This window comes from Dermacentor andersoni, chromosome 8 (genome assembly GCF_023375885.2).
Source record: "Dermacentor andersoni chromosome 8, qqDerAnde1_hic_scaffold, whole genome shotgun sequence".
NCBI classification, from domain to species: domain Eukaryota; kingdom Metazoa; phylum Arthropoda; class Arachnida; order Ixodida; family Ixodidae; genus Dermacentor; species Dermacentor andersoni.
The window spans coordinates 3679869-3704690 of NC_092821.1; the positions used below are offsets into that span (position 1 = coordinate 3679869).

At 45.6% G+C, this 24822-nt stretch overlaps 1 protein-coding gene across 3 annotated transcripts in view; it reads right to left on the minus strand.

The window, feature by feature from the left end:
- Nucleotides 1-24822, minus strand: part of LOC126526682 (DNA excision repair protein ERCC-6-like) — a 332661-nt gene that overhangs the window by 301424 nt on the left and 6415 nt on the right. For all 3 annotated transcript variants that reach the window (XM_055068344.2, XM_055068345.2, XM_050174540.3), the window contains exons 2-3: nucleotides 10442-10765; nucleotides 1236-1350 (exon numbers count right to left, since the gene is read on the minus strand). In XM_055068344.2, coding sequence (XP_054924319.2) covers nucleotides 1236-1350; nucleotides 10442-10764 — 438 coding nt within the window. In that variant the 5' untranslated portion in view covers nucleotide 10765. The remainder of the gene's footprint in view (nucleotides 1-1235; nucleotides 1351-10441; nucleotides 10766-24822) is intronic.

The window sequence follows — 24822 nt, forward strand, 5'->3', positions numbered from 1 at the left end:
CAACCGGGTGAAATAAAAGCATAACGCGTCCACACAATTTCTTATGATAGCGGCAGGAATGTCATCAGGCCCACATGCCTTTTAATCTTTTAATAATTTACGGATACCATCTACACAAAAGGTGACTTTCGGCATGCGGTCCATTTCAGCAGATAATTCAAAACAGACAGTATGTGAGCTAAACGGCAAAAACACAGATGAAAAATAACGGCTAAAAATTTCAGCTTTAGACTCATAAATCATGAATAATTGTTTCCTTGTTTTTCAAAGCAGATATTGATCTGTTGTTTTTGCCATTACGCTTCACATACCTCCAAAATTCTTTGGTATTCCTGACAAGTCTTTCTCCTAGACTAAAAAAATACAAGTCCTTAGCGATGTTGGACTTATGTCTAAATTCAATTTTTATTGCTTTCAGCAAGGCCAAATGCTCTCGCAAATTAGGCGCCTTGTATCTTTGATAATTTCGGCGCTGTCGTCGAACAAGGGCACGTAACTCTGTGTTAAACCAGGGTTTGTCTCAAGCTCACCTACTTGATATAACTTGTGATGGGACAAAAGCTTCACGTAGTTCAAACAATTTCAATTTGAAAGTATTCCACAGTGTTTCTATATCTAGATTATCTGCGAGTGCATCAAAAGTTGGAAAGAACGACTCGAAAGCAGCGCTAATCGCTTCGTAGTTGGCCCTGCTGTAGGCAGAAATTTTTCGACTAGGCGTTTTTGCAGCCTCCACATACAGAACTGATAAATCTGCTAGAACAACATTGTAATCGCTCAAACCTGGCAACACCCATACATTGTATACAACATCAGGTACGTTACAGAGCAAAAGGTCAGCTACAAAAGGAACCGAGGCTTTTACAGGGGTCGCACTGGCTGTATCTCCAACATCCGCGATTTTACATAAAATAAATTACTCAAAGGTTCGTTAGTTGGTTTAGCTCCTATATTAGCAGGCTGGGCACAGTCGTTTTATTACTGCCATGCCAACCACAGGTCGCTAGCTGTGGTCAAAAACGATCTTGGGGCAGCCACACAACTTTTGCCAGCTCTGAAAGAGAATGTGCTTCTGAACTCGGAGGAGAAGACGCAGTCCCTAATGAGCGGCCAACTCTTCTGCTATAGTAATCTGTCATCACATAAATACAGAAACACAGCTGCTTCCAAATCCACACTTTCAATTCTGTTTGCTAGACTACCTCAAGGGTTCTGAACAAGACATCTTGACACACCTTGTCATCCCTATCCTTGCAAATGGTGAAGATGGCTGGCGAGACATGGTGGCTGGAGGCCAGCTGATGCAGGCTCACACTTTTCTCCAGGCGCTCAAGCCGTTGCCTGGAAGCACTGCAGAATACAACAGCCGTTCTATTGCTGGCTGACACCTTCTATACCATAAGTTCTGCTACCAGTGCACAACTCTGGAGACAAGTGTTCACTGAGCTCACTGGCAGCCAAGCTTACTGCTCACATCCCGAGTGTTCCTTGAAATTAGGAGGAATCCTGGCACCATTAAAAGCTTGTCATTAATATGTCCGTACATGCTTCCCAGTGATTGGTTCCATGATTACAGATACAATTTAGACTGACAGCTGTTACAGCACCAATTAAGAGTTCAAAATCCAGCCATCCTGCAAAAATCGCAAGTGCACGTACCAAGACAAAACTTGAAAGTGCATGCCTGAATGTGTGAATCACTTGCATGGACATCCGTACCCAATCTGACCTACATATGACCAGCTTTTAGTAGTGTAACAAAGTGATTAGTGCAGCAGTTACCACAGCCATGTACTTTAGTTCTGTGCTACTTTCAGCCCCTTCCTCTGCCTCCGGTCCCTCTGCACGCTGTCACACCCCATGTGCATCGTAAACCACTTTGACAAGAGCTCAATATAAAAAGAATGCTCAGCTCATCACTGGCACGTACTCTACATGTCAGATTTGACCCTGGCACTATCAATATGCTTCACCACAACGTACAAGATGCTTCACTACATGGCAGGCGTCGTCATGTTGCTTTCGGTGCTGTACTTCTATTACAAATGCATCCTTTCGTTGTGCAATTCAGCACATGTATTTGCAACTTCAGCACTTCGTCATTTTCTCTGACTTTGCTCAATTTGAACGAAATTTCCCTGACAATTCCCCGACTTTTCCAGGTTTTCCATGTCACTAGATATTCATGCACATGCCATGAATTCAGTCAATGCGTCTATAAAGGATACTCATAATGCATAGTCATATGCTAAAACTTGACACACTTGCACATAAACACTGGGGGGATGCGCAACTTTCACGCATCCCCTGATACGTTGTTTTCCCGCATAGCTCCTGTCTCCTGTAATCCGGCTTCGCCGCGTGGCCTGGGGCCCGCGGCAGTCGGTGTGGTTGAAGCGCAGTACGAGAGATGGAGACACGCCAACGTATGAAAGCCTCTAACCCTACAGCTAGAATAGTACTGGCCGAACAATCGAAGTTAATGAACAAGCGTAAGACGGCTGACATAAGGAAGTATAATATGGATAGAATTGAACGTGCTCTCAGAAATGGAGGAAGTCTAAAAGCTGTGAAGAAACTAGGAATTGGCAAGAATCAGATGTATGCATTAAGAGACAAAGCCAGCAATATCATTACTAATATGGATGAGATAGTTAAAGTGGCTGAGGAGTTCTATAGAGATTTATACAGTACCAGTGGCACCCACAACGATAATGGAAGAGAGAATACTCTAGAGGAATTTGAAATTCCACAGGTAACGCCGGAAGAAGTAAAGAAAGCCTTGGGAGATATGCAAAGGGGGAAGGCAGCGGGGGAGGATCAGGTAACAGCAGATTTGTTGAATGGAAGAACGCTAACATAATCCTAATCCATAAGAAAGGGGACGCTAAAGACTTGAAAAATTATAGACTGATCAGCTTACTGTCTGTTGCCTACAAAGTATTTACTAAGGTAATCGCAAATAGAATCAGGGACACCTTAGACTTCTGTCAACCAAAGGACCATGCACGATTCCGTAAAGGCTACTCAACAATAGACCATATTCACACTATCAATCAGGTAATAGAGAAATGTGCGGAATATAACCAACCCCTATATATAGCTTTCATTGATTACAAGAAACCGTTTGATTCAGTTGAAACCTCGGCAGTCATGGAGGCATTACGGAATCAGGGTGTAGACGAGCCGTATGTAAAAATACTGAAAGATATCTATAGCGGCTCCACAGCCACCGTAATCCTCCATAAAGAAAGCAACAAAATCCCAATAAGGAAAGGCGTCAGGCAGGCAGATACGATCTCTCCAATGCTATTCGCAGCATGTTTATAGGAGGTATTCAGAGACCTGGATTGGGAAGAATTGGGGATGAGAGTTAATGGAGAATACCTTAGTAACTTGTGATTCGCTGATGATACTGCCTTGCTTAGTAACTCAGGGGACCAATTGCAATGCATGCCCACTAACCTGGAGAGGCAAAGCAGAAAGGTTGGTCTAAAAATTAATCTGCAGAAAACTAAAGTAATGTTTAACAGTCTTGGAAGAGAACAGCAATTTACAATAGGTAGCGAGGCACTGGAAGTGGTAAGGAAATACATCTACTTGGGGCAGGTAGTGACCGCGGATCCGGATCATGAGACTGATATAATCAGAACAATAAGAATGGGCTGGGGCGCATTTGGCAGGCATTTTCACATCATGAACAGCAGGTTGCCATTATCCCTCAAGAGAAAAGTGTATAACAGCTGTGTCTTACCAGTACTCACCTACGGGGCAGAAACCTGGAGGCTTACAAAAAGAGTTCTACTTATATTGAGGATGACGCAACGAGCTGTGGAAAGAAGAATGATGGGTGCAACGTTAAGGGATAAGAAAAGTGCAGATTGGGTGAGGGAACAAATCGAGTTAATAACATCTTGGTTGAAATCAAGAAAAAAAAAATGGGCATGGGCAGGACATGTAATGAGGAGGGAAGATAACCGATAGTCATTAAGGGTTACGGGCTGGATTCCAAGGGAAAGAAGCGTAGCAGGGGGCGGCAGAAAGTTAGGTGGGCAGATGATATTAGGAAGTTTGCAGGGACGACATGGCCACAATTAGTACATGACCGGGGTAGTTGGAGAAGTATGGGAGAGACCTTTGCCCTGCATTGGGCGTAACCAGGCTGATGATGATGATGACATCCTCTCTTGCTAATTGTGGTAGAAATGGATAGTGGCTATAATGAACTAATGGTTATAGCAAAGTAATTCCAACCCCCTTTCAACTTCGTTTTAACGAGGTTTTGCTGTAATTTGTTTCAACGGTGGTAATACGTTGTGTCGCTATATTACCAACACATTACCGTTGACAGTCATACTGAGATGGGTTCTGCCACAATTTTTTTTAAATTGTCCGATAATTCGAAAAACATTATGGACCATCCTGCGCAAGAAAAATCTGTCGGCGACATACTTATTTGCATAAAAAGGTCAAATTTAAATATAACAAAATTTTAATAACAAAGTAAAGTGCCGATTTTACCGATTCTCTCATATCGATGTTTAACTGTATTTCAGGGTTAGCTTCCATGCATCCGAATGAGGCACACTACCCTAATCATCATGAACAGCATTCACTAATTCCTTACACCAGAACTAAGTACATGAATCAACAATAAAGAGTCTGTTATCAGTTGCGGGGCCTACTGAATAAATTGATTCTTACAGATATAGAATTCGAAGATCTCATGCTTATGTAATTCCATAAATTTGCCTTCTATCTTCAAAATCTTAGAACTTTTTCATATAGCCCACACCTATCAGTGTATACCCACTAATGAATTGTCACTGCTTCACAAGTAATTTTTTCCCTTTTTTACTGCCGTGTATACGGCAGTGAAAAATTTAGTTATTACAGTCACCACCTGCCCAATGAAGAAGTGATTAAATTGGCACAGTTTTTCAAGTTTAATTAACCTGTTGTTGAACCTGCTCCCTCATGAACCCTTTATTGTTATTGTTGCTGTTGTTTTTCTAGTTTATTAATAACTTGTACTTTTGCACTAGTGAAGCTGTGTTGCATAAACTGATTTTGTTGTACTGTTTGTACAGTAAAACCTCGTTAAACCGTACCCGCTTAAACAGTAGTTTCGGTTTAAAAGTAGTAAAGTCAATTCCCCGACTCAGCGGCCATTGAACATAATGTATTTAGTATCCGCATAAACCGTACCAGCTTATTGCGTGCGCATCGGTTAAAACGTAGCGTTTCCACTTTTCGTCGCGCAAACACGGCGGTGCGTCGTCTCCACCGGGCGGTCCGGCAGAACGAGCCTCAGAGATCGGTACAACGGCCTCCAAGCGCCCTGTGCGTTTGCACGTGAAGCCGCATCAACATCAACATCATTTCGACGCCGTGCCAGAGAGCGAGAGAGCGTTTGGCGTCGTGCAAGCGAGGACTCGCGTCATGCCGAAGCTCGGATAAAAAAAAGACGCCGGGTGCTCAGCATAGAAGAAAAATTAGACATCGTCCGTGCTATCGAACGTGACACGAAGAAGTCGGCGCTGGCCCGCGACATGGATCTGCTGTTGACTACAGTGTGTGGCATTTGGAATGCGAAGTTGCTCGGCAGCGCTGCTGCGACCGCGAAGAGATGTCGGCTACGAGGTTCGACTTTTCGCCATCGTTGCCTCTGTTGTTGCCGAAGTGTCGACTAGCGACAGTGATGAGGACGACACGGAAAGCGACAGCACGGGCGATTCAGGCCCGACAGTGGCAGAAGCTGCGCGTTACGTCAGCCTCGTGAATGCAATCGTCGCAACGAGAACAGGGGCGCGATAACGTAACTATTCCAAACGAAAAGTTTTCCGAACTCCGGCACCCGGCAATGAAAAAGGCGCCCCGCAACTTATGCAGCACTAGTGCGCGCGTGCACGGAGAATACGTAACGCCAACGAGGAATCTGCCGTGCGAGTGTTTGCCGAGAGGAGGGGGGCTGGCTGAGAAGCTGGCACGCAGCTTGAGTAAGTTTGAGGCTGCTGTCGTCGTGCTAGGCCGCCGCGGCATCAAACGAAAATAACACTTATGTCGCGCGAAGTGAATAAATACTGCATGTTTTTTCCCCTTTCATCGCACTCTCTCTGAGTTCCGTTTTCTACAGGTAAGTGGGCGATGTCATGCTATTTCGGTTAAACAGTACTACCGTTTAGTACGTACTTTTTCCGAGCTCCGGCCGACTACGGTTTAACGAGGTTTCACTGTATAATGTAACATTTTACTTTTCTTTTCTAACATGCTTGTCGCAATATGTTTGTGTTGTACTTTGATTCTACATGTTCTGCTTTGTTATATATATATTTTACCCCTCCTGCTTGGGCCTTCCAAGGCTTGCAGTATTTCACTAATAAACAAAGAATTAAAATATATATTGTATATTCTCAATTACAGTCATATAAACAAATAATTAAAATATATATTGTATATTCTCAATTACAGTCATCAACCAATTGTTCCGACATCAATAATACAGACATGCTTGATTATTCAGAACAGCTCCGTCACTGGCCTCACAGACAGCACGACCAAAATTTCAGACACCTTACAGAGCACTGGTCAATAATTCGGGCTCCGACTGCACGATTGTGCACTAATATGGCCACCAAGTTGAGCAGAAATAGCAATATTTTTGTTTTGATACGCCACCAGCACCTCCTCGAAACCGAAACTGTCAAAGCGTAGTCAATCTAGTACAGTGAATGAACTCTCGTTAATTAAGACGAACTTGGTCAAGCCGAATTTTCACATATAGTAAACAACATGGGAACATTTGTTTGTTTTTTCATAGACTCAATGCAAAAAAAAATCCCTTAAGATGAACCTCAGACGTGCTCTTCGGTTAAGACGAACATTCAGAGTGACCGCCACCACTACCGATCCTGGAGGCCAGGGTGCCTTGATGCGATACGCCTGCGAGCATTCAGCAAGCACCTGAGTAGAATGCCCACTTGTAAACATTCACTTACTAACTCAATTAACAAGCATGATGTCAGCACAGACAGGCAAACATGAACACATCACACTCAGTGACCGCAGATGCTCACTTTCAAAACGCTGGTGTGAGGAATTGCGGCAGCAGCAGTGAGTGAAGTGACATTCGCGCTGTCTATCGCTTCAACGTGAACTGAGCGACGAGAACACAGCGTAAGCAAAGCTACGACCTGCCTAGACTGTGCCCTCAAAGCAGACCACATTCAAGATAAAGCCCACGCGACCTAGGTACAATATTCCCTCCCCGGTGCCATGTGCGCGACAGAAGACGGCGCGCTCCCCCTCCCCCCTTCCTCCTTTGCGCACGCGAGATTGAGCTGCCATCGTCGGCTCACAGTCGCACGCTTTGACTCGCACATACAGCGTACGGTGGGCGAGGACGATGTTATCTCGAGACGAACCCGGTACGTCTGTATTGCAGATGAAACCTGCAGCAACTGCCAGAGGAAGTCAACCCAGGGCACCTCCGGCTACCTTCCTCCTCTGTAATGCTTTGCCTCATTTCACCTTCCCCACTTCGCTCAACGTCACCTAGACTTTCGTCTAGGTTGCTTTGCTTTGCCGCGCGCTCCTTTGTAATTCCGCTAGCTTGGAGTCTGCACCGATGACCTGTGAGGCGGCAGATGCCTGCTTGAACTCCCAATGAATTTTTTCCAACAGCACAAAGCACAGAAAGCACAATGGGTGAAATGACATCGTTTGAGGCTGCTTTGCATAGAAGCACGAAACATCCATCCCGGACTAGATGAAACCAAGCAAGAGTACCACTTGAAAACAGCTTTCTATTAAGTTCAGCTAAATAAATACCACAACAACGAAACATTTTCGTATCCCCGGCGAACGCCCATAGGATTCAACACATTTCGTACCTCTCGGCAACGAAATGTAGCTGTACTGCAATCCCGCATCAACGAAATTTGCCGGAACGTAACTCCGCATATTGCGTAAGGCTAGCAGGCTCCGAAATGTGCTCAAATGCGATTGTTTTGCATTAAAATTGCATAAAATACCACCATATTACACTTGTGTGGGCATCGCCATTTTCGTTCACAAGAACAACCAAGCGCCGGAAGCGATCAGTGTGCTGGAAACAGGTCATGGCCGCCATCTTGTTTGTTGATCGCCCGTTTGAAGCGGCACCATGAGCGGCACGCACGTTGCTACCGACATGTGACGATGGTGTTTGCGCGCCTACCAGGCGAGATCGTTGCTCGAAACGCGCGTTCATTTTGCGTTCCCCGCGGTTGACGACTCGGCAAGGCCTAGTCCAATCGCGTGATGCGAGGCTGAACGCAAACTGGACGTGCATTTCGAACAACAATCGCCAATCGCGGCAGTGCACTGCGTAATGTGCACGTCGGTGAGAAAAATGCAGCAAGAAAAATTGGAGGACGCTTAAGCTTCGCCTTCAAGAGTGGAACGAGACAGCGTTCCCGTCGACCCGCCAAGGGGTGTAAGACAATGCACTACAGCGCAGCGATCACTTACGAGGCGCCCCGCATCGGACTTTGCACCCACCAATCACGCGGTGAGCGTCGAGCAACGCAGCGTTCGACGCGGCAACGAAATGTGCGCCTAAGCAAGCGGAACGAACCAAAGAACTCGGTGTCTCGGAGGGGGAAACGATCGATGCCAGCCAAACGTCGTGATCGGCACAGGCAGAGAGATAGATAGAGAGTGATCTAAAGAAAGGAAGGACGCTTGATTCTGCAACCCGGGTGGGAGCACGGCGAAGCGTCGTCAGGGGAGAGGGAGTCGGGGCCGCGACGCGCCTCGCACCGGTCCCCGCACAGCCATGATTGACCGGGCCATGATTGACCGATCGTCCGGGAATACGCATCCCTTGCTTCAAGAATGCTGGTTTTAGTGCCACCCGACAGGCATCGTGTGTGGATTCTACGCCGGATGTAGATTAGCGCGAAAGGGCCGTTATCTCGATCGTTTGCCTTCGTGTACACGAGATACGATCACTTTTGCGATCAGCACCGGCTGCGTCGGCGCCTACAGGCAACAGCGTGCGCTGAAGAAATGCTGCTGCATGCGCTGTTGCTCTGCGTCCGGTGCCGAGTTACGCAAAATCTCGGCAAGTGATCGCATCTCCGAAAGCAGTTGATCGTAAATTCTGCGCTACGGCACTACTGCCACTGCTGGTCGACGCATGCGGCACACTTTGTACTGTCAACAATGTGGTTCTATATCCTCGAGCAAAGCTTGCATAGTAAGCTAACGAAATTTCGACAGTAAAGTTTTGTTCTGCGATGCATTACCTATCTGTGCTGTCTCTTTTCGCAACAACGAAATTCTCGCGGCAGCGAATCTTCTCGCGTTTCCCGCCGATTTCGTTATTGCGAGGTTCAACTGTAGTCATTCTTCCCCCTCTTTACGTCTAGTTCATTTACTGTTCTGAAATAAGATATTTGGATGCACCTGGTCATGTTGCCAATTATTCAACTAATAAGACGAACAAATTTTCTTGGTCCCTTCGAGTTCCTCTTAAAGGGAGTCTACTAGTCGCCGATGAATATTCCGTGCACACATTGACTGTACTTTTGTATATCTGTAGCGACAGCATGACAATGGTCGAGATACAGGCAGAAATTTTGTAGCGATGCCTTCTGCTCAATTCTGCACTGCTCTTATCATCCACCGTTCATGAGCGGCTGATCCCACTGACAATGTGTGCAACCATCACTCTGACCACAGACCATAAAAAGGAAGAGCATAAAAGGCATTGCTAGAAAATCATGGCTGTGGACTGTCCAGGCCAAAAGCCAGTGCGTATGTGTGTGTGCAGCATCGTGCTGACAAACTTGGGCTGTATTCTTCTGATCACTTCCGAAGATACATTCATTTTCGCAATATTTCACATTGCTGGCACCACATGCATCAACAGCTGGCAGCATTGCCGCACTGTGACAAGATTGCAGGCTTGCCACTGTTCCAAGAATGCTGTCTCTTATAGATGCCGATGCATATTGCGCTAGTCACACGAATTTGAAGCTGCCCCCAAAAGTGACATCCAAGATTATGGCACACCTTTTTTGGCCACTTGCAGAATAAAGCCACTTTGTTTCAGGCAAATATGGTATTACCGACTCCCGAGTACTCACTTTCTTGGCAATCCACGTCAAGTGCAAATTATTGGTTGACATCTGTATTTGAGGTGTTCAAGCAGTCCTTGCCTCTGCCAATGGTGCAGCAATGAGCACTGGCAAGATTTGTCGCGCTAATATATATAGCAACTCGACTACGTAAGTGGTGCCTCCATAGATGATCTGTGGGAATTCAGCAGAAGTATATAAGGGCTGTGCGTTGTCCTTTCAATGGTGAATCTACACTTTGCTGCCACCCTATGCTGCCAGCAGCAGCAGCTGGAAATGCCCGATCTGAACCTGGAGGTCAAGAAATGAACACTCACGTGATGTCCTTACGTACAGCCAGCAGCTTCTTCTCAGTGGCCCTTCGACGCTCTTCGGCCTCCTTTCGCTGGGCGATGCGATCCATCTCCTGCAGAACACCTTGTTCCAGATCAGCCTGGTTATACACAGATATGCCAAGGCCATGGAGCTCAGGTGCCTGGTGTGACACCATTTCCACATCAGCTGCCCACAACAACCCCTCGGCTAGAGCACTTGTTCCCAGACCTGCTGCTTCAGCATCGCAGCCCTGCACACCAGCCAACAGTGCTTCGTGTCCACTGCTGGCAGCAGTCGGCCTGTCACCTTCTCCACCAGGATCCATGCTGTGTATAGAACACAGTGGCATTAGTGTCACTAAACATTTTATACACCTATACACCGGTACTTACAGGAAACAAAACACTATTAAATGTAAGTAGAAAATGTACAACATATAAACATACATATACATGCATATAGAGTGTGCCGCCGCATGGGGTGAAACGTAGGTATGTATCATGAATGTTGTTGCTGCTGGAGCAAAGTGTAGCACTGGGTGACCTTACATCACAGCTTCACAATGTCACCCACAGTGTTGCTCGCTCAAAGTATATTTTATGTCCAGCAGAGTGAACTTCTTTTCATTTCTCAATGGGGCAGTGCCTCCCATGACGAGCTAGAGTGGTGGATATGCAATGTGTGCCACATGAAGGGCACGTTTGTTGACATCGTAGTGCCTACATGCATGTGCACTTCCCAGGTTGCTTTGTTGCACTTAGTTCAATTTATATACCATCAATTAAATTTTTTCAACGGCAGTTTCCCCTTTTGGCTAGTCCTCGCCATAACCAAATGTTCCCTTGACCTTCACCTTGTTTACCCCTGTATATGCCGTTTGAGTTTGTGGTGCCCGCTATTTCTATCTAGTTTCTAACAACTCAAAGTGTTGTGCAATGCTTACCCAATGCACTTCCCGAGAATGATGACAAAAAAAAAAAGCTACCCTGAAAACCACACCAAAGGGCTAATGTTGGGGCCAAATGCACGCAAACAATTCAGTGAATCTCATGCACATAGACATCTTTCTTACATTCCTATGTTTTCCTGTGTACCCAGCCAGTGTGATTCATATATTAGCATGAAAAAGCATTTCTGATGCATGCTCAAAAGGGGCCCTTTAAAGAGCCCCTCAGCAGGTCTGGCCATTTTGAGCTCACAAGCGCAGAGCCCACAACGCGTCATTGCAAAGAATTACATCGCTACGCACCGCGGAAAAGTCTGAAATTTCAGTCCGAATGCCGTTTTCCCTTTCCGTCGCAGCAACCACGCTCCAAACCGGATGGTGACGTACTCGTGTACCTGCACCTATGTACTAGTGTCCGCAGTGTGACGTCGCTCGTGGTGACACGTGACTGACACAATTATTCAAGATAACAGCTGTTATCAGTGTGATCTGTTGCTTGAATTCCCGATACAGATAAGGAGGTCCCGATACAGTCATTGACTATGGGACCTCCTTCTGTATATTATTGTTTTTTTATAACCTGTAATCTATAATTAATAAATCAATTTTAATTTCAAGAAGAAATATTGACAAACTGCAGTTTAGAGAAATAATAAACTTGGCACAGCAGAGGCAGCACGGACAATCGACGTAATTGCTGCACCTGCTATCTTTGCAGCTACCTTGGAATCTTCCCTGGCGAAGCGACTGTATCGTCAAGCGGCGGCTGCTGCTGTTGCTGCAGGAAAGGAACGTCGGTGACAGCGCAAGCAAGTTACCGGCATCACATCCGCCAGGGGAAGAAAGCTTAAAAGCCGGTGGTGCTCCAGGACTACGGTCGCTTGGCACAGCGGGGGCAGCACGGACCATCGACGTAATCGCTGCACCTGCTATCTTTGCAGGTTGGCATTTTCGTACAGTATTTCTTTCAACGCAAAATATTTCTGTTACGCTGCCTTGACTGCTGCCAAGCTCCTAGCATTTTTTTTTCTTTTCTCTTGACCATTTACCTGTGTTGTACCATGGCTGATGCTGCTCGGTTCCAGGAGGAGCTAAGAAAGGAAATGAATGACTTTAGGGCAAGGTTGGAGCGTGAATTACGCAAAGAAATCCGCGAACTTAAGTCAAGTTTCGAATTCTTCAACTTGGAATTTGAGAAAGTAAAGATGGAGCGTGACGAGCCTGTGCAAGAAAACAGATCTCTCAAAAAAAAACAAATGAAAAGCTTGTTTTGGACTGCGAGGCCCTTGAAGGGCGGGCGTTTCAACTTGAGCAACGCATGACTGCCTCCGAGCAGTACTCCAGAAAATGTAACCTCGAGGTGAAGGGTTTGCCTTTCACTCAGGGTGAAAGCATTCCTGACACCCTGAGTCAGATTGGTAGACTTGTTGGTGTGCCCATTTCGGAGTCAGATATCGACGTCTGCCACCGTGTTCAAGCGAAAAACTCGAATGTTGCTCCTAACATTGTTGTCCAGTTTAAATGTCGATCAAAGCGTGACACTGTGCTCGAAAAGGCAAGAAAGCTGAAACTTTCGACGCGTGACTTTGGCCATAAGTCTAGCGAACCTGTGTTCATAAACGAGCACCTTTGCCCTGCTATGAAACAGTTGCTCGGAATGGCAATCGCACAAAAAAAAGGCGGAAAACTGGCGCTTTGCTTGGACACGTGGTGGCAAGGTCTATGCGCGAAAAGAGGAAAAATCTCCTGTCTTGCGCATCCGTAGTGCGCATGACGTAGAAAAGATTGTGTAAACTGCTCCGGTTTTCGCGAGCCTGAGCAGTCTATCTTGAATGATGAACGAGTCACCACGAGATGTCAGCAACATAATTCAAATCAACTCCGATGTATGCTTTTCTTGCCTACACCTTAACATTCATTCAGCTAGACACAAGGAAGATGAGTTATCAGTATTTCTAGACGAATTTAGTTTCCAATTCGACGCTATCATGTTGACTGAAACATGGTATACATGTGGCGAAGAAATTTACAAGCCGGACGGATATCAGAGCTTCTTTGTAAATCGATCCCGTAGGATGGGGGGTGGGCTTGCTATCTTGGTTAAGAATAAGTTCGACTGTGAAGTTCTTTCGGAATTTTCATTTATATGCAACGAAGCTGAATGTTTAACTTTGCTATCACAAAATTATATTTATTCCGTAGCGTACTGACCCCCTAATGCTGACATAAGTACCTTTATTGAATTTCTAGACCGCCACTTCAGCTACGTAAGCGACAACAAGTTCAATTTAATTCTTGGGGGCGATTTTAACATTGATCTCCTGAAACGATCTCCTGCACAGGAAGCTCTTTTACTAACTGTAGAATCGAGTGGTAATTGCATACTGACTCAGACGGCTACACGCGTTACGATGCAGACAGCCACACTTATTGATGTATTTATCTCTAACCTAAATACAGTAAAAGCTCGTTAATTCACTACTCGTTAATTCGAAATTTCGGATAATTCGTATTAGTCACCGCGGTCCGTCCAACAATGTATTGAAAGCAATATGTAACACATCCCGCTTATTCACACTGAAATCCGCACCACCACCGATAATTCGAAGTCCACATCATCGTGGATGGGGAGCACGCTGGCGTCGCCGCGCAGCTTTGCTTTTATGATCAGCGGCAAGGACGATAACACCGTCGCTGGGCGCCGTGTTCTTTGTGTACAAGCAAACGAGGGTGAGCCGGCGAATGCGGCTCAATCTCGCGTGTGCGAGAGGGGAAGGTGGGGCAGAGCGCGAGGCATGGGGGTGAGGCGAGGGAGGGACAAGAGGACGATCTTCGGCGGCTGCTGCTTACGGCGCGGCCATGCGGGCGCCGCATCTTGAAAGCGATCTGCGACGTGGCCAATGTGCGCGCCCGCGTGGGCCTCATCTTCAAGGCGATCTGCGATGTTTGCAGAGTGCGCGTAGTGCTGGTAGCTTCATATGCGATGTGCTTTTTACGTTTTGTTCGCGTTGAAGCGAGAGCTGTACGAACACCAAGTCGCTCGCTGCTAGTGCTGCGTGTCCTTACTCCAGCGTTTTTCAGCGAGTTTCCGCGGTCATCGAGCGAGATGCGTTCATGCTTACCTGTGCGCGCGTGACACAGTGCTTGTTAATTTATTTAGTAAGCGAATGCTTACAAGTTTATACGGCCGATAAAACTATTATCTTTATTTCGTATAGCTATCTACTAATTTTCTATCGCAATCGATGCTTAGCTTTACGCGCGAGTCTGCGATATTCTTTTTTTTTTCTCCGCCCCAGTCAGCGCGACGAACGCGCGGATGCAGCAAGAGCCATCTCGACATCGGGCGCGTCGGACCGTGCTGGCCACGTCCAGTTACGTTGGCTGCGCCAGTGCTTCGAAGTATAGACGTTCACGCCAACGTGACGCAGCGTGTGCGCGAGTTAACCGAGCGATTTTTTTCTCTGACTTTCATTAGTTCGAATTTTGTATAATTCGAATTTTCATAGCATCCCCGCGGAATTCGAATTAATGAGCTTTTACTGTACTAGTAGTTTACTTTCAGGTGTATTACACAGTTCTATCAGCGACCATTATCCCATTTATGTGCTCCTGAAATGTGCCGCAAATAAACAACACAACCTATCAGCGCAGAATACTGTGCAAAATATTACTCCGGACACCCTCGCGTCCTTTATTTTTATTCTTTCAAATCAAAACTGGGATGACGTCTTTTCTTCTGAGACTGTAGATGCGGCGTATGAGGCATTCATCACCTGTTTTAAGCACCTGTACCACGATCATTTCCCTGAGAAAACTGTAAAAAAGTCCACTAGAAGTCGTAAGCCATGGATAAATCGAGATAGCCTTAGAATGATTAAATAGAAAGACCAGTTATACAAGAAATTTATGAGGACCAAGTCCCTTGCTGATCTAGGCAAGTTTAAACAATACCGCAATAAAGTAACGTCTTTTCTCAGAAACGAAAAAAGAAATTTTCTGTACAATGAGTTTGACAGCGAGTTCTGTGATGGTAGCGCACAAGTTTGGAAAAAAGTTGATAAATTATTAAACCGAGCACAGTCTACATCAGGAGTTACAGAGCTTTGGTTTGAAGGTGAACGTATTGAGGGTGTTGCACTTGCAGATAAATTTAATACGTTTTTCAAAGATATTGTAAATACCGGTCTGAGTTCAGCTTTCGCTTGCAACACTATACGACGGAATAGCAATAGTATATTTTTGGGGCCCACGGATGACACTGAAGTGTGCAGTACTTTTACTTCCTTTAAGAACAACAGGTCTTGTGATATAGATGGCATTCAAATCTCACCTGTAAAATTTGTCCTCACTCTAATAGCACCAGTATTAACTTATATTTATAACCTTGCCTTATCAAGCGGGTCCTTTCCAAAGCAGATGCAGAAATCTAAGGTAATAGTATTATATAAAAGCGGTGATAAAAATAGCATGTCAAGTTACCGACCGATTTCCATTTTACCGCTTTTTTCGGAAGGGTTGGAGAAAATTATTGAAAAACGGTTATTAAAATTTTGCAATAGGTTTAAACTGTTATCAACAGCACATGGCTTTTTGCGAGGTAAATCTACCGAATCAGCTTTATTGTCTCAAAAAGAAATTATTCTTAACGCTTTTGAAAATAAAGAATTGTGCATCGGCATCTTCATAGATTTCTCAAAGACTTTCGATCGCCTTAATCATAATACCTTACTTAAAAAATTATACCTTTATGGCATACGTGGCACTCCACTTGAACTACTGAAATCGTACTTGCGTCATCGTGTACAATGCGTTAAAATAGGGCCACATGTATCTTCATTTCAAACTATTACTGCTGGTGTCCCACAGGGTAGTATTTTAGGACCTCTACTTTTCATTTTATATATAAATGACCTTGTTTTGACTGTTAGCCAGCCAAAATTTGTAATTTATGCTGACGATGCAAGTTTAATTTTCACAGGTCGTTCCATACAATCTCTGGTTTCTGTTACAATGCTCTTGATAAACTTAAGGAATGGTCTGAAGCAAACTCTTTACTCATAAACACGAAAAAAACTAAAGCGGTTCTATTCAGTACAAAACAGTTTCCCACTCAACCCGATATACACATATACATAGGCGATTCACGTGTCCAGTTGGTAGACACTGTCAAGATTTTGGGGGTAATTTTTAGCAAGACCATGAGCTGGGACACTGAAGTTCAGTTCATTATGAGTAAACTGGCAACGTGTACCGGAATTCTCGCAAAATTTCGGCATTTTCTGCCCGAACGCATAAAATTAATTATTTACAATGCGCTGTTTATATCACACCTAAATTATTGTTTCTTGGTTTGAGGTACTACCACTAAAACAAATATTAATAAAATATACATGCTTCAAAAGAAAGCTGTACGCTACATTGCAAACGTAGACTACCTTGCTCACACTCAGGAACTGTTTGCTCGTTACCAAATTTTGCCGATTAATACCGTGTACGAATATTACTTAGCATTAAAATATAAGCGTTGTATCCAAAATAACCAGCTTAGTTTTCTTGAATTACCCTGTCAGTCAAAATCTTTCAGAATACTCCTTTCGCAGAAAAGAAATTTGGCACATTCCCTTCTCCCGTACAATGTACGGGCAACAGATGCTCCGACATAGCCTGCCCTGTTTTGAATAAATTATTGTCAAGGGGTATAATTCCTGAAACATTTTCACTTGTTGATATGAGAAGTGCACTAATTCACTAATATCTTCTTTTTGAAAGCCGCGTTCATGTATTTTTATTTTTCGTATCTTGCTGCGATGTATCCTGTGTAATTTTATCTTGCTGCTATGCATTTCTGTGGTTTTTTTTCTTACTATTATGCTGCGTTTTTTCTGTTTATGCTTTGTTCACAAACTCATGCATATACGAGATATTTTTGCACTTGTTAAATAGCCAGAGTGTTACTATGACTTTCACACTTTACGTTTTCGCTGTATGCCTTGTACAGGGGGGCTCGGGCGTCCCTCAAGTGATTGTGTTCACTTTTTGCCTGGGCCTACCCGCATCATTGATTTTTTGGCGATGTAAATAAACTTCAACTTCAACTTCAATAAAACAGACAAAAAGAATGTTTGTGTGTTTTTTGCTTTACTTCCCACCGAAGCAAGAGAGATGTGCACCCGTGAGCAAAGAATTGCACGATAAAGCCGATTTTTTCCACAGCCTGTGAATGCAAACTGAAACTGGGGACTGCAGTCCAAACTTAGCATTGGGAACTTTATTTTGTTTATTTATTTGCAATACACCCTGCAGCGCCGAAGCCTTACAGCAGGGAAGTGGGTACAACATAAAGTCACTAGCACAAGAATATAATCACACAAAAAGGAGGGATGACAAAGGAGCAATGCATCAAGATAGAAAAAAAAGGTACATGAAAAAGTACATAAAAGAAGTACAAAAAGTACATGAATAACAGTACAAGAAAAAAAGTACATTCAGCCTGCAGCCATTGGTTTGGAAGAAGATTGCAATCCCAAATCATTGATTAGTCTTAAAAATACATCCCGAGGAGCACTCAACTTCAACTGGCAACTTATTCCATTCAGAAACACAGCAGGGAAAAAAAGAAAACTTCATATAGTTCGTTTTGCAGGAAATTTGACATATTTGGAACTGTGGTCTTTTTTGTTTGAGATATAGTGGGGTGCTTTAAGGTATTTTAGCTTCTCAGTGCCTGTTACATCAGTGTACATTGCGTGCAGAAGTTTCAGCTGGTGCTTCTGGCATCCTACCTGTAGCGGTTCTAGTCCGACGTGTTTCTTTATTGCTGTTATACTTGCGTGTCTGGAGTACTGCCTTGATATTGTCATGGGTATAAACTATTTACACAATGTATTTACAGGATGCGTATATATACAGCAGCACAGAACCCCGAGAGGCTGTTGCCACTTCGTCATCTTTACCGTCGATGACTTTGTTCTCTTTTCCACCGTAACACGACCCCCGGCAGAAAACGCACCGTCCCGGTGCTTCAGATGGGGCCATCAGTAAGGGCATAGTACGGCTTAAGCCGAGAGACGTGTATGACGTCAGGTGATGTGGAACCGGGTGGCATGACGGAGGTCTCGGGGATGATCTCGTGAGTGACATGGGTCACTTGACGTAGAACACGGTAAGGGCCTTTGTAGCACGGGAGGAGTTTCTCGGAGAGCCCCACTTGGCGGCAAGGGGACCAAAGTACCCCGAGAGAGCCTGGTGAAAAATATGTGTCACGATGGCGGCGATTGTAAGCGTGCCGTTGAGATTCCTGCGATGCCAACAGACGAGTACGGGCAAGCTGGCGCGCAGGGTCAGCGTGGGCAATGGCGTCGCGGGCATACTCGGATCCGGTATCAAGGGGGGGAAGCGTCCAATGGTGATACAAGGTCACGACCGAAGAGCAAGTAAAAGGGGGAATACCCAGCAGTATCGTGGCGTGATGAATTATAGGTGAACGTGACGTAGGGCAGCGCCACACCCAGTCCTTGTGGTCGGGTGAAACGTATTTCGATAGCATATCAGTAATAGTCCGATTAAGTCGCTCAGTAAGGCTGTTGGTCTGGGGATGACAGGAGGTGGTCAGTTTGTGCTTGGTAGAACATGATCGTAGGATATCGGCGATGACTTGGGAGAGGAAAGTGCAGCCGCGGTCAGTAAGGAGCTGTCGCGGGGCGCCATGTACTAAAATGATATCCCGGAGTAGGAAATCTGCGACGTCGGTTGCGCAGCTCGTGGGAAGTGGCCGAGTGATGGCGTAGCGCGTCGCGTAATCAGTAGCCACAGCGATCCACCTGTTGCCAGAGCTGGACTCTGGGAAAGGGCCAAGGAGATCCAAACCCGTGCGAAAGAACGGCCCAGGTGGAATGTCGATCGGCTGTAAGTACCCAGCAGGAAGCGTTTCTGGCTTTTTGCGATGTTGACAGGGCTTGCAAGCAGCTACATAGCGCCTTACGGAGCATGCGAGGCCGGGCCAGTAGAAGCGGCGGCCCACGCAGTCGTAAGTGCGAGCAAAGCACTTGGGGGTGTCATGAAGCTCCTGAAGCACGGTTGAGCGGAGGTGTTGAGGAACAACAAGGAGAAGGGGAGGACCGTCAGGATGAAAACTGCGTTGGTACAATATCCCGTCGTTGAGAACGAACCACCGTAACGATGGATCAGTAGGAGCAGATTCCATTCAGTCGATGAGGGTTCTCAAAGTAGTGTCATGGCATTGCTCGTTGGCCATGTCCAAAAGCTGGGAAATGGAAAGAACACTTGCGGAAGCGTCCATGTCGGCGTTGGCGGGCGTGTGTACAAGGTAACGGGACAAACAGTCGGCGTCCTTGTGTAGGCGACCAGACCTATACACCACCGAATAGGAATACTCTTGTAGCCGCAAAGCCCATCGTCCAAGCCTCCCTGTGGGATCTTTTAAGGACGAAGGACATTCGCACCATAATTTAAGTGAGGCATTACGTATTAATGGAGCTACAAGCGATTACAAGTTACCCTCCCCCCTAGCCATGCTTTTCCTCCTCAACTTGTTCGCCGAGCAATCGGGGCTAAGCTCCGCCTTCACTCGTTCTGCGTCACAATGCGACGTCACATCACCCACTTCCGTTTTTTTTGGAGCCCGCCCCCGCGATACGTCTCCGCTAGTGGCTTCGCCGTCAACCCCAAGCGAGAGCTATCGAAGCAGCGTGCGTTGCGAACATCTGTCGTAGCGCCGAACGTGTTTGGTATTCCGGTAATCACACACTAGCAGAACCTTTCGACGGAACGATGATGCATAAACTCAAGCTGATGAAGGAACTTTAGCATAGACGTACGTGAGCTACCTGATTGGTCTCCACGGTCCAGCCACCCATTGGCACAGAGCTTAACCAGCCAAACAAAGAGCTAATATCGCTCTAACCAAGTGTAAAACATTTTAGACATTTACAAAAACAATGTGTTAATGATTACACTCCTGCGAAACATTTACACCAGCAGCAAAGAAGAATACATTTTGTTACTGCTACTGTGTGTGGTTGAGCTCTATGCCACCAGGTGGCTGCACCGTACAGACCATTCACATTTGAGCTTCTGTTCGTCCCCTGAAATGACATGCAGGGAGACACAGCCAAGCCCTGTCCCCTTGCGCTTGCGCTTACCCTAATACCGGACTCGCGAAACGCTATTGCGTTAGTAATCTTCTGGTGTAAAGTGACGGCCGCAATCGCGCAAATCCTGGCGGCTGTCCAATGCGCTGCAGCCAGTCCGCTCGTCTACTGGCTTGCAGAAGGACACGATGTCGCAGTTTGACACATTGCCAGTCGCTACGTTTGCAGTCCACAATGCAACAAAGTCGAATCATAGCGCTCGCGAAAAGACAGACCGACACTGACTGCGGAGCTCTTGTCAAAGACAGAGCGCGTTGTAACACAAGCAACGACACTTGCTGTGCACCGGAAGTGCTTAAGTGTACTGAAAAATTGTTCTTGTGCATTCTCTTGTTACTTTCTTGTTATAAAAACAAATTAACTAACATTCCAACTATTACAAACATCATTTGTTTACCATAAAGTAGGAAAAATTACCGATCACGCACCCTGGTCAGCCAATAGGATAGCTTGCCCCACTGACGTCACATGGGCGATTTCCGTCATATGGGTAGGGGCGGCTTAAAATTCCGCCGAGCAGTGTGCTGCGATCGGTAGCGATGTACATTTTTAAAACCTTATACTAAATTATACGCTTTATGCAGAGCACTTAGATGTGTCAATTAATGATCAGAAGGACCTACTCTAACGACTCAGTACGTTTGTAGAAATCGTCAAAATCATTTCAGGGTCCTTTTAGGCACGTGCCCGACCTTCTCAGCTTCTGTCATGTCATGATCGGCCTTATGACGAAGTGCCAGCACGTCCTGGATGTACGAGACATAGGACTCCGTGGGGGATTGGGCACGGGAGGCCAGTTCCAGCTTCGCACCAATTTTATGGCCGGCTCAAACAACTCTCAATTTCTCTTTGCATTTGTCCCAGCTAGTTAGCTCCTCTTCGCGGTTTTCGTACCACACCTTTGCCGTGCCTCTTAGGTAGAACAACAGGTTAGCTAGCATGAGCGTAGGGTCCCATCTGTTGATTCCACTCACGCATTCATACATGGCCACCCACTCTTCAACGTCGGCACCATTGGTCCCACAGAAAGTTCCAGGATACCTGGGTTGCACAACAACAACCGAAGGTGACAGCCACGTAGCATGCGATGGTGACGTAGGAGACAGCAACGACGTTGATCCTGAGTGCTCACCGTCTTTCATGGTGCGGATGGTGATGCGACGTCCACTGCGGAGCTCCGTTTCTAGCCGTGGTACTCCGCACCTCTCACCAATATGTTATGGGGATGTTGGGAGTATAGAAGATTATATTTACTGTATATATACAAAATGAGTCTGAGTAGTTAAGATGGCTAACCACCAACAACCCGCAGCAGCCAGCGTCTTGCGATCTTCTTCCTCTCTTCGTTCATCCTTCAGTAACGATACTTTTGCAGGGGCACTTGTAATAGCAACAAACTACTGTTTGTCTGAAAGAATGTTGAACATCGAAAAGGAGCCATGAAAGCCTAATTAAAGGTTAGGCCTGTGGCAAATGCTATCGAAAGCTTTACTAATATAGAGACGAGAAAAACAAGAACAAGGTGATAGCAGGAGCCAACGTTTCGACAAATGGAGTTGTCTTCTTCAAGGAGGATAGCACACGCAACAATAACTCTCGCCCTTTCCTTCAATCCCGCAAACTTGCCGCCAAACAAATTACATCATCATCATCAGCCTGGTTACGCCCACTGCAGGGCAAAGGCCTCTCCCATACTTCTCCAACACCGCCGGTCATGTACTAATTGTGGCCATGTCGTCCCTGCAAACTTCTTAATCTCATCCGCCCACCTAACTTTCTGCCACCCCTACTACGCTTCCCTTCCCTTGGAATCCAGTTAGTACCCCTTAATGACCATCGCTTATCTTCCCTCCTCATTACATGTCCTGCCCATGCCCATTTCTTTTTCTTGATTTCAACTAAGGTGTCATTAACTCGCATTTGTTTCCTCACCCAATCTGTTCTTTTCTTATCCCTTAACGTTACACCCATCATTCTTCTTTCCAGGTGCAGCGGTGGCGTAGAGGTAGAACACCCGCCTCGCGTGCAAGAGGTCCGTGGTTCGAATCCCGGTGCCGCGCAATTTTCCACCGTTCTAAAAAAAAATAAACAGGCCTGGAGTGTGGCCTGATCCCGGTGACCAGAACCGGTAACGCACTCCCTCACCAGAGCAGGATTGGCCACCCTGGTGCAGTACTTGGCCACAACCTCCTATAAGAACACAATAACCAAACTAGCTGCATTAAACAGAGAAAAATCCCAAAAGGTGTAAGAATTAAGGTTAGATGTGCTCTCTGTTCTTTACCCTCCAGGCTATTATTGAAGTGGAATGCTCTCCTAGAAAATGCATCGCTCTTTTTAATTGATATTCTGTAAGAACACTGCAAGGAACAACTTGCGATAATTGCTGATCAACTCGACAGCATAAATTTATCTGAACCGGAAAGAAGAGAACTTGAACAATTCGTCCAAACTAGGGAGCAAAGATTACTAGATAAATACCAGCACAAAGATATTAGAGCTGCAGATCCACCCAAGAAAACTAATGTAACCCCTAGAGCACATAGCTCCACCGATAGTCCTACAGGCAAGCATCCAGAGCACCGCAGCAACGTAGTAGACATATCCCAGAGTCTAAGCCCCGAGGAAGTTGATCTCCTGAAACATGGTCTAACGTCTTGTCCCACGAACCATGCAGTAAATGAATACAGAGTCCACAAAGATATAAGAGAGCTTTCAAGATGTATGCGCATCAAGTTCTTTTTTGATAGGCCAGACGAAGGAAAACAAGATAGAGACTTTCTTAGACCACCTAGCACGTGGACACCGGAAACCGAACAGCGCCCAGACCTGGATTTATACGTGACCTGAAGTGAAGGCGCGACAACACAGAGGGAACACACACACTGTGTGTGCTCCCTCTTCATCCACCGTCGTCACGCTTTCACTTCAGATCATGCTTAACCAACACACCCAACTATCCATCCTAACGCTGAATTTATACATAAAGCTGACCTCAAAAAAATATTCTAGAGTCAGTGCGGCATTGCCATTGGCTCAGCACCAAATTCTTAAAGAACTTGCGGAAAGGAATGATATTGTAATAAAACCAGCAGACAACTGAGATACTACACCCATAACAGAAAACTCGTCTCTAACCTAGCTTCAGACTACAGCAATGTGAAAAACACAATAGCGGAGCTCCTGTCCAGAGAACTGATAACACAATCTGAACATCACTTCATGATGCCCAAGAACAACAAAGCAGGCCTCTTTTATCGTCTTTTATAAAGTTCCGGTCGAAGAAATATTTACAGCAGAAATCCCAGGCCGGCCTATTGTGTAATAACAACACACCTACTGAGTCACTATCTAAATTCTTAAATCATCACCTGTCAAACATCCCCACCACCCTCCCATCTTTTGTTCAAGACATGCTGCACTTCCTTCGACTTATCGACGGCACCAACGTCAACCAAATCCTTTCCGACTTTGCTATTCTAGACACTCTGGTTGTTTCTGCCCTTTACACCAACATACCCATGAGTGAAGGAATTGAAGCCATTTCTAAATCCCTCGCAATCAATCCACAAGCGCACGCTCCTGATGTTTACTTGTCGCTCTTTAGGTTAGTTCTCACGCTCAACTATTTCGAATTCAATTCTATTCACCACCTACAAACTTTCAGCACTAGCATGGGAACACCATTCGCTCCTACATATGCGAACATTTTCGTAGGACAGGTTGAAGCAGACACGTTGAAATTCTACCCTTTAAATCCCCACACCTATCTTCGTTAGACTGACGACATACTTATAATATGGGAACACGGCACAAGCACATTAACCGGCTTAATTAGCCATTCCAATCGCTTTCACCGAGTATAAATTTTAACGCTCACCACTCTCCTAGTCAGATCAACTTACTCGACACGACAGTCTACATAGAAAAGGGGGAAACTGAGAACGACACTTTACCGGAATACATTCATAATGGTAACAGCGCGAACAAGACGATGGAGTGAAAGGACCCAGGACGAGCGCTCCTCCTGTGTCCTTTCACTCCGTCATCGTCTTGTTCGTACTGTTACAAATTATGAACGTATACCAACTCACCCAACTTTCCACTTTAATACTTTACCGGGAGCCTACGGATAGCTAGCAATATTTAGACTACAACAGTCACCACCAGCGACACTGGAAATCAGAAATTTTTGTTGGACAATCGAAACGCATAAGAAGAATCTGCAGCGAACACCACGATTATATCCACCATCTAAATTACC